At 45.6% G+C, this 9049-nt stretch overlaps 2 protein-coding genes across 5 annotated transcripts; one reads left to right on the top strand and one right to left on the bottom strand.

Annotated features, from left to right (window-relative positions):
* Positions 1 to 639: 639 nt before the first annotated feature.
* Positions 640 to 3893, bottom strand: slx1b (SLX1 homolog B, structure-specific endonuclease subunit). Of its 2 annotated transcripts, XM_019858448.1 has the most exons (5): positions 3504 to 3893; positions 3361 to 3412; positions 2231 to 2548; positions 1737 to 1952; positions 640 to 1523 (listed from the first exon to the last, which is right to left on the bottom strand). In XM_019858448.1, exons 1-4 carry the CDS (start codon positions 3674 to 3676, stop codon positions 1761 to 1763), a joined length of 735 nt encoding a protein of 244 aa, XP_019714007.1. In that variant the 5' UTR covers positions 3677 to 3893; the 3' UTR covers positions 640 to 1523; positions 1737 to 1760. The 2 variants fall into 2 exon arrangements, with proteins under 2 accessions (XP_019714007.1, XP_019714006.1); XM_019858447.1 differs by having other exon boundaries at positions 640 to 1952; positions 3504 to 3888.
* A 617-nt stretch (positions 3894 to 4510) lies between these two features.
* LOC109508454 (bolA-like protein 2) lies at positions 4511 to 5614 on the top strand. Of its 3 annotated transcripts, none has more exons than XM_019858449.1 (4): positions 4511 to 4610; positions 5044 to 5108; positions 5184 to 5281; positions 5369 to 5614. In XM_019858449.1, the coding sequence occupies exons 1-4, from the start codon at positions 4526 to 4528 to the stop codon at positions 5466 to 5468; spliced, it is 348 nt and encodes a 115-aa protein (XP_019714008.1). In that variant the 5' UTR covers positions 4511 to 4525; the 3' UTR covers positions 5469 to 5614. The 3 variants fall into 3 exon arrangements, with proteins under 3 accessions (XP_019714008.1, XP_019714010.1, XP_019714009.1); XM_019858451.1 differs by lacking the exon at positions 4511 to 4610 and adding an exon at positions 4660 to 4663; XM_019858450.1 differs by lacking the exon at positions 4511 to 4610 and adding an exon at positions 4717 to 4819.
* The last annotated feature ends 3435 nt before the right edge of the window (positions 5615 to 9049 follow it).

Below are 9049 nucleotides of genomic sequence, written 5' to 3'. Positions count from 1 at the left end.
ACACCGCCCTGATCTTACGTCTAACGGAACCCCAGACATGACATGGGGGGATGGAAAAAAATTCTATTGCAGTTAACATTCCCGTATAGCCCGTCATAGCTACTGCGTTTGGTGGCCAAATATTGCTCAAATGTGACATCTCAAAGGATTCACCACACGGCGACAGAGTCGTTTGCGAGGCGAATAACCCGACAAAGGCGCGACGGCTTGGCAGTCCTGATATACTTGGATGATTCTGATGACCAGCAGGTGCGTGGCTGGAGGAAAAGCCCTCCTACGCCGCCTGCTGGATACGCGCCGAAACGGAGTAACGGCAGCGCCATTTTTCTTGTTCCATTTGAATTCTTGTCCATGTTTTATGCCATGGCTCCTGTTGCTAAACCTCAGTGCTTTGTTGCAGTTGCAAAAGCGCCATATAAATAAAGACGTATTGGCGAAGGACGCGTCGCCACGGCAACAGCGTTCAATGGAGGGGAAATAAAAGCTCTAAAGCCCGGCGGGGCGCCGCCGAGAAGGTCAATCGGCTCGAAACTTACCCGGGCGGGCTTGTTGTTTCACGCAGCCGGTGATCACGATGGAGACGTCGCCACCTGCCCAGCCGTGAGCCCAATTGGATCCCGTCGTGACTTTTCCTCCGTGTTTCTTCTTCCGTGCCTTTTCTGTTCATTCGCTTGTTTGTCATGAGCTGAGCGGATCCCCGGCCGCCGCAGGATGAGATCCCCTCACTGGTGACGAGTCCCGATCTTGTGCGTTCTGGTTTCCATCTGCACTTTGTCCACGCAACGGAGGCTTAGGATTGTGATTCAAAGTCAGCCCCTGTGTACCGTCCGTCCATTTAAATTGATGACGGGAAGTGGAATCGTAAATTTCTTTCCCAAACATTTGGTGAAACCGTGAAGGGTTCGCGTGCCCTTTCAATGTCTCCAGTCAAGTGGATTGACGACATCAGGGGTGCCCAGTACGTCGACGGAGCGGTAGCCTGCGCGGACTGGTCCCGAATCGATCGCCGGTGGCGTCGGGAGAAATCGAGAGAAAAAAAAAAGATGTGCGTGTTACTAATATCCTGTATTTTTGTTGAAGCATCTTATCAGTTTCACTCTCACAAAAAACATGCCTATATGTTGAAAAAAATACAATTAAAAAGCAAGTCACCTTTAGCTTATGGTGGCGCGCATATAAGCATCTCCGCAAGTCGTTAGCGGTCGGCCACTTGCGATCAGAGCTTGTTGCCATGTTGTCTTTTTGGACTTTTATTCCTCTTTGTCAAACTGTGTTTCATGTACAATTTTGGGGTTGGGCACCCCTGGACTACCCGTTGGGGCTTTAAAGCCGCACTCCATTTCAAATACCGTTTAATTAAAACTCGTTTTTGCGGTGTTATAAATAGCCTTATAAAAAACGGATAAATAAACGTGGTGGTTCGGGCCAGTTCATGATCAGAGCGCTATAAAAATGATGCAACAGGATTATTTGAGGGTTGAAAAAGGTGACCGGGTCAACGACTTCTTTCTTGTCCCGTCATCCTGTGGAAGGCGCAAAGCTCAAATGAGTCACTGGCCTCGGGCGAAGCTGCTCGATTCCTGTTCAGTGGTGAAATGACTGAACACAGTCACGGATGGAACATGCGTTCACCATAGTGGACATGTTAGACACGCGGCATTGATGCCGAAGTCTCAAGAAAAAAAAAAATCCACCCATTTAAAAAGACGCCATCAATCAAAGGCGGGATAGCTTACTTGGGAGGCCAACGAAGTCAAGTGTCACGCGTCTCCGGCGCAGCCTTGCTTGACGCGGATGAGATTCCCCCACAGCACGTCGCGGTGGCAGGCGGGACACCGACCCCCGACGGGCAGGAGGTGGGAGGGCTCGGGCCGCAGGAAGCGCTTGGCCAGGCAGATCACGTGGCTGCGCATTCCGCACGACGCGTGGACGCAACGCAGCTTTTCCCAAGTCTACGGGGGGGTGCACAGCGCCGGCTGATTAATCGGCAAGCCCACCGTCTCCAGTTGCAGACATCAATTGCGCTCAACCAAGGAGAGCATCGATTGGCTTTTTTAAAAATTATTATTATCATTCGTTTTTATTATGTTTTGGGACACATATAACAATAGCTTATAAGTGTTTCACATTCTCTTAGCGTGCTCGACCGGTGGAAATATTTTATCTGAAAGGCAAGCCCGAAGAGAGCGGTTAGCAAATGACAAGTTCTGGACCAGGTTCAGTAACTTACCATGAGGGGGCCATTGCAGAGAAAACACCTGCAAGTCTCCTCCCGGTCTTCACACGTGTCTACCGGCCGCTGCTTCTTGGCCCTGACGGCCCCGAAGGCGAGGGAGACGTGCGGCGGGGGCCGAAGAGCGGGCTCAAAGTCCACCTTGTACTCTCGCTTCAGCCAGCGAGCCGTCAGTGGCAGCCTGCTCCAGGGGGCCACGCGCAGCATGTTGGAGACCACGCGCCAGTGGAACTGCAGGCCGGACTCCTTCCTGCCGCGCCGGCAGACGTGGGCGAGGCGCCGGGAGGAGTGCGGGTTCTGCCATGCCCACTCAAACTGACAAGACACAAGAAAGCCTTTTTATCAACTGCTGCAAATTGGGATGTCCTTTTTCTTCCATGGTTTGCATACGTAGATGGAATCCAAGCTCGTAACGAGGAATATAAGCGACAGTCCCGACCAATTGGACAATTTCATCGGAAAATATAAAAATTATCTAAATCTATACCTATTTTATGTGTTTGTTTTTTTTTTTAACATTAAAACATTAGCCAAATATAACATTCGAACATCCTGCTCACCTCCAGAAATAGTGTGGACTTTCCTCTCCGTCAAGCAAATGCTATTGTAAAACTGCAATTCATCTTTTCAAAATGAAGGAGCATGATTTCTTCTTTGTCATTATGAGTTTCTGACTTTGTCATTGAAATAAAGCCTTTTATAAGAAATACATTATTGGTAAAATATTTTCGTAAAATTTATTTAATTACGTTTATTTAAATTACTGGTTAATTATCGCTAACTGGTTAATCGTGAGTATTCAAAAGTGAGCATGAGTTCTATTAAAATGAATAGAAAGGCAATTTTGTCAAGTCAATATATTCTTACCGATACTGTATATAATATATACTCATTTGTAAATAACATTTAAAAATGAGCACGAGGTATGTGGTTATAGCAGTAAGATAAATTAGCATTTGAACAAAACACTGTACGTTAAAAAATGATGCATGAACAATTAGAATGCATTACACAATTGGTTTATTCATTGATTTCATGACATTCATTTTATTTTAGGATGTATTATTTGACGAAAGAAAGAGGGAAAATTTGACCAAACTGACCCCCCGACTCCCGTGTTCACTTACTGTCAAGGCAGCGATGTCAGAGGGGAAGCCATGTATGATGAGGACCATCTCCCTGCAACAGAAGCGACGTGTTCATGTGCGGAACATACTCGTGAAAGGCAACGAGGGTCGAGGTCGAAGTCGAGAGTTGTGCAATTGCGTACCATGGTCCTCTGCCGCTGGTTCTCTTGGCCCCTCCTTTGTGGCGCCCGGCATTATGTTGCCTCAGCCTGCGTTCAGGATCCACCGTGAAGCCGATGTAGATTCGCCCTTTAAACTTGGGGTTGAGGCAGTACAGCATGTATACGCCAAAGAAGTTCTCCACCTCCTGCGCCATTGGACGGGCTAACACAAAACACGAAACACGGCTCAATTTGTCTCAATGTCACGAAGAAACATTCGTCTTGTTTTGATATTTTCAAATGAAACGCTGACAATATTCCATCGTCGACCGTTCAAATATTTGGTCCGATTCACAAGTACTCTTGAGGAGTCAAAGTCTATTGCCTGTTTTGAATGGCATAAAAATCTTCCTCGCTGTTGTGTTGTCAAGGAAAAAGTTGAAATACATAACTAAAATGATATATTTATATGTATTATGACTCTCAAATGAAAAGAATACATATTTTTACTTATTTGAGAAGAAGTACTTTCATTCAGGCACTGAACAATTTGCTACTTTGAAAATCGACCACCACACGCTCGCGATTTTACAGAGGATTTGATTGGCTGTTAATGCGATCCCCGTCTTTGATTGGATCTTTCAAAGGACCTCATGTTTCGAAACTGAAATAAATCAACCCCTCAGCTCGTAAGCAAAAAAAAAACATTTCCAGCGTTTAGTACATACATTTATACATTTGATTTTACCCAAATAAACACGTGCAATAAATGAAAAGCATTTTTAGATATCGCTGCCTCACCTCAAGATTTTTAAAAACGTGTTAGTAGTCAAGAAATATTGCCTGTTCCTAACAAAAAACTTCCTTTACTATGATGCGAACATAAACTAATCTATATGTAATCTTATATTATGTTTGTTTTGTATATGGCATATGTCTAAAAGAAAAATGTTGGATGTTTTTTTTTCTCCACGAGAGAAAGGAATGTTTCAAGTCAGGCGTTCAAGGACTCGCGCCGAGTAACGCTCGCCGGATTTTTCCAGAGCATCTGATTGGCTCTGCTTATGACCGTGCAATGTGATTGGATCTTTCGCAGGACCACTGTTAGTGAAACTGAAAATAGCAGGAAGTCGATCTACAATGTTTCAAGTATGTACTGTATTTTTGTTTTTTTTTCTCCACGAGAGAAAGGAATGTTTCAAGTCAGGCGTTCAAGGACTCGCGCCGAGTAACGCTCGCCGGATTTTTCCAGAGCATCTGATTGGCTCTGCTTATGACCGTGCAATGTGATTGGATCTTTCGCAGGACCACTGTTAGTGAAACTGAAAATAGCAGGAAGTCGATCTACAATGTTTCAAGTATGTACTGTATTTTTGATTTGTTGTAGTGCGGAATGCATTTGATCCTCTTAATTTTGTGAATTTGTGTTTGATATGACGATGGCAGCCTTAAATTTGGATTTAAACTAACGTTACTTTCGGTTGCAGTTTAATTTACGAGACACGCCTTCGATTATCACATTTATGCACAAGGTAGTCTTGGTGAAAACACATAAACCATCACCTGTTTTCTGCTGTTGCAGGCATGGCCTTAACATCCGATCACATCCGGGATAAACTTAGAACAGAGCTTGCGGCGGAATATGTGGTAGGTGTCTTACACTCGTTCACTTTGGAACATTTGCAGTCAATATTAGTATGCTCCGTCATTTGTGTTGTGTAGGACGTGGAGGACACGTCCGCCAACAGATGTGCCGCCAGCTTCAAAGTGCTTGTGGTCTCTTCCCAGTTTGAGGGCAAGCCCCTCTTACAGAGACACAGGTACGCAGTGGACACTGAAATCAAATTCCAGAATGGCAATGCTTTTGATATGACATATAACATGATCAAAGGGTGTGGCATTTTTAGGATGGTGAACACCTGCTTAGCGGAGGAGCTGAAAGACATCCATGCGTTCGAACAGAAGACCCTAACGCCAGAACAGTGGGAGAAACAAAAGTCGAAATAACACTGCACCTTTTGCATTGTGTGGTCATCACACTGAGGAACACGCAAGTGCTGTTACAGTTCCCACAGGGACCGTGAGAATGCATTTGAAAATGTTGCCGGCAATAAAAGGGACAGCCGTTCTTGCTTTCCCGTGTTACACTTTTTCAAGCAACAATGTTTTGTCTTTATTTGACAGTGCGTGCAGCCCCAGACCGTGATTTGAAATTGCACATAATGCTATATGTATACTTTGATCGGTCATTCAGGGAACTTAATTGATTTCTCCTCAGCAATCTGAGGGGATATTGATGACATCACAGCTGTCTGTTATGCAGGTTACATCGCCAAGAATTTGGCACACTGGCACCACTTGAGTCCTTATGGGAAAAAAAAAGCTTTTAGGCATCATGAAAAAAAATGATCGTAAATGCAATATCGCAAAAATATACAAAACCATAGGCTAAGAATTCTCAATGAGCTAATCAAGAGTCCGTGATGAAATTGGAGGTGTCTGTTTTGGCAGCTCTGCCATAGATATTAAAAAAAAAAAATTGCTGTTATCAAAAGCAACGATTGATATGAACATTGTCTCGCATGAGAGTTCTCAGAGAAAACACATTTTTAACTCATAAGTCATGAGTCCTAGATAAGACTCTCCCTTGGAGTGGGCATTCAAAAAAAAAAAAATAGAAGAGTGAGCATTTCCATTTTTTGTGTGCGTGTGTGTGTGTGTGTTTCTCCCTGGAAAAAAGATCCCTTTCACTTACATTTTAGATGACTACGCCGCATTAATAAACATGGATGTCTTCTCAAACGGGTGGGTGATACGATACACGCAACAGCACTTTACTGGCTTTTTGGAGGACACCTGAACCGTGAAGGCACCGTTCACTGAACACTGAGACACTGTTACCTTCTATTGACGCGTTTTACTTTCACCCCGGGGGCGTTCATGGACCAAAATGGTCACCCACTTTGTGTTGACGGTGACGCCAAATATTGGGAATTTTTATGCTCAATGCGCACTTCACACTTGCTCATGAGGACAAAGATCCCCGCCGTCCCCCTCTTCCATTTGGGGAAGTGGCGGAAGTAATCCGCACATACTCGCTGAGCGACACCCTGTTCACTGATTTGTAAAATTAAATCGGCTTCTGATTTCATGCAGTATGCATAGAGTATCACTTCAAGCAGACACATGCCTGTTCTGTAAACAAACACAATGTAGCTCAACCTCCGGATGAAATTGAGCGCGGTCCAGAAACGTAAAAACAAACGCCTCAAAGATCACGGCGCACTTGCTCGCATGACTGCCCCCCGCCCAAAAAGTAGCTTTTTTTGAAACAATTATTGTGAAATCCAAAGAAGCAGAATCCCGCCCTCCCCTCCCCTGCTGGATGACAAGATAGGGCGCATATAGCGGAACCGCAGTCGCTCCAACGGACGGCTTGAACTGACCATTTTGCACACTTGGGAGACTCGATGGAAGAAAGCGCGCGAATGAACACCGCCGCGTGAGTGCATGTTCAATTAGTCCAGCTCACAGCTGAGCTCCTCTTCACAACACTCTCTCAGCTTCGTTGGACGTCGGATGGATTTAATTGTATGGTTTCCCACGGTAACCGCCCCCCCCCCCTCCCTCCCAATCGACAGCGGCCGTCACGCTGCGCCCGGTGAAACGCGGCCACGCACGTGCTGTTGGCTTTGACTCCCTCCTTAGTTTGCTCCGCCGATGTCCGACAGGTCGCGTAGCTCGCCGGGCTCGTATCCCAGCAGGCCTTGCAGGTTGCAGACAAAGCGGTAGACGTAGCGCTTGCCCACCGTCTTGCGGATGATGTTCTTGTCGTAGTAGTAGCGCAGCCCGCGGCTCAGCTTCTCGTAATTCATCTTGGGCTTGTGCTTGCGGCGGCCCCACAGCAGCGCCACCTGGAGGCCGGCGGTACAATTTTTTTGTCGTTACTTAAAACGGAAGATGTAGTTTTGGTTTTGTTTTGGGTTTTTTTTTTTTGTTTGTTTGTTTTCAAAACCATTTTTATTTTTCTTGATTTGAGTCAGGAAAATGCTTTTTCAATTTTAGGTTTGAGGCATTTCGCTAACTGCCACAGCTGAATGGGACCGCTTCCTGTTGGTCAAAAACAAGAAGCTCAAAACCTGGTCCCTCTCACACGAACGCCACGGGCATGAAAATTGCATTTCGCCATCATACTCTTGCCTGTACTCCCAACTTGACCATTGGAGTTGCCAACAAAAAAAGGTTTGTAGCGCGCGATCCCACTGACCGGTGTAGCTCGCGAGGACGGCCGCCGGGACGACGGCCGAGCTGGTGTCCGCCTTGTTGCCGGCGTACTCCTTGAAGCTTTGGTAGGGCTGCGTGAAAGCCAACGCGTCACCGCGCCGGCTCTCGTCCGCCATCGGCTCCGTATCACGGGCGCCGGCCGTCCACGTCAGGGCGTTGCCGCGAGACCCCTCGGCTTCCGACTCGGTCTCTGGAAGTGAGGACAGAGCGTTGTTTTCTTCTTTGACTTTGGAAGTCCGATGATAGTGTACGCCGCTATCTCTCGGTCAGGGGATGGCGGTGCCCTTATATGTTTTGTCCATTGGTGTTTGGAAGTACAGTGAAACCCCTCTACAACGAAACCCACATGGGCGAAAATACCCCCCTAGTGTGAAAAAAAATCTTCATGCATTAACACCATTCCCACTTTCCTGCCCCCCATACGACGAAAAAAAACCCTGTTGCGTTGTACGAATTCTTTTTCTCTGCTCTTGCCTCACGACGAGATTCACTACAACGAAGTCTAATCCAACAGCGACCTCTACTGCTTTGTTCGGAAACGACAACAGCAACCACCACACTGGTTTACACATGCGCAGTAGTCCAGGAAGTATTTCTTATTGTTAGTTTCAGACGCAGCAAGAACGTTGCATTGCTATCATGGCTGATACTGTATATAATATATACTCATTTGTAAATAACATTTAAAAATGAGCACGAGGTATGTGGTTATAGCAGTAAGATAAATTAGCATTTGAACAAAACACTGTACGTTAAAAAATGATGCATGAACAATTAGAATGCATTACACAATTGGTTTATTCATTGATTTCATGACATTCATTTTATTTTAGGATGTATTATTTGACGAAAGAAAGAGGGAAAATTGACCAAACTGACTCGCCGATACACATGCGTTCGTTTGTGTGTGTGTGTGTGTGTGCGCGTTTACATCTGATATCAAATTTGCTACAGTGAAAAACCCCCTGTTGTGAAAAATTTCTTGCTGCAAACATGATTTCATTGTAGAGGAGTTTCACTGTATCGCGATTTTCCTTTGAAGCGGGTTCTCAATAGGGTTGGAGTCAGAACATGAGTTTGCCTGTATAGTTGTTCCGCTTATCCTCAGGAGGGTGATGAAAACGTTTGTGTGAATGCCGGACATGCCCAAGATTCCCACCGTTCCACATTTTGCCTTAAGAAAATCCTCCAGAAGTGCCTGCATCTGTCCGCTTTTCACCTTCAGCTCAGTGAGGACATTTTTTTTTTTCCTTCATGCATTTCACATTGGCGACTTGCCAAATGAACTCTTTGAGAAGCGGACC

The sequence above is a fragment of the Hippocampus comes genome, unplaced genomic scaffold (genome assembly GCF_001891065.2).
Source record: "Hippocampus comes isolate QL1 unplaced genomic scaffold, H_comes_QL1_v1.1 scaffold48, whole genome shotgun sequence".
Taxonomy (NCBI): domain Eukaryota; kingdom Metazoa; phylum Chordata; class Actinopteri; order Syngnathiformes; family Syngnathidae; genus Hippocampus; species Hippocampus comes.
This window is presented reverse-complemented; position numbering and strand designations above follow the sequence as displayed.

What these genes read in the sequence shown, in the direction of transcription:
- slx1b (XM_019858448.1), bottom strand. Translation starts at nt 3,676, where the DNA reads ATGGCGCAGGAGGTGGAGAACTTCTTTGGCGTATACATGCTGTACTGC. An exon ending in ACCAGCGGCAGAGGACCATG is followed by an intron (nt 3,413 to 3,503) that starts GTACGCAATTGC and finishes CTTCTGTTGCAG; the next exon opens with GGAGATGGTCCTCATCATAC. An exon ending in CTGACATCGCTGCCTTGACA is followed by an intron (nt 2,549 to 3,360) that starts GTAAGTGAACAC and finishes GTGTCTTGTCAG; the next exon opens with TTTGAGTGGGCATGGCAGAA.
- LOC109508454 (XM_019858449.1), top strand. Translation starts at nt 4,526, where the DNA reads ATGACCGTGCAATGTGATTGGATCTTTCGCAGGACCACTGTTAGTGAA. An exon ending in AGCTTGCGGCGGAATATGTG is followed by an intron (nt 5,109 to 5,183) that starts GTAGGTGTCTTA and finishes TGTGTTGTGTAG; the next exon opens with GACGTGGAGGACACGTCCGC. An exon ending in CCCCTCTTACAGAGACACAG is followed by an intron (nt 5,282 to 5,368) that starts GTACGCAGTGGA and finishes TGGCATTTTTAG; the next exon opens with GATGGTGAACACCTGCTTAG.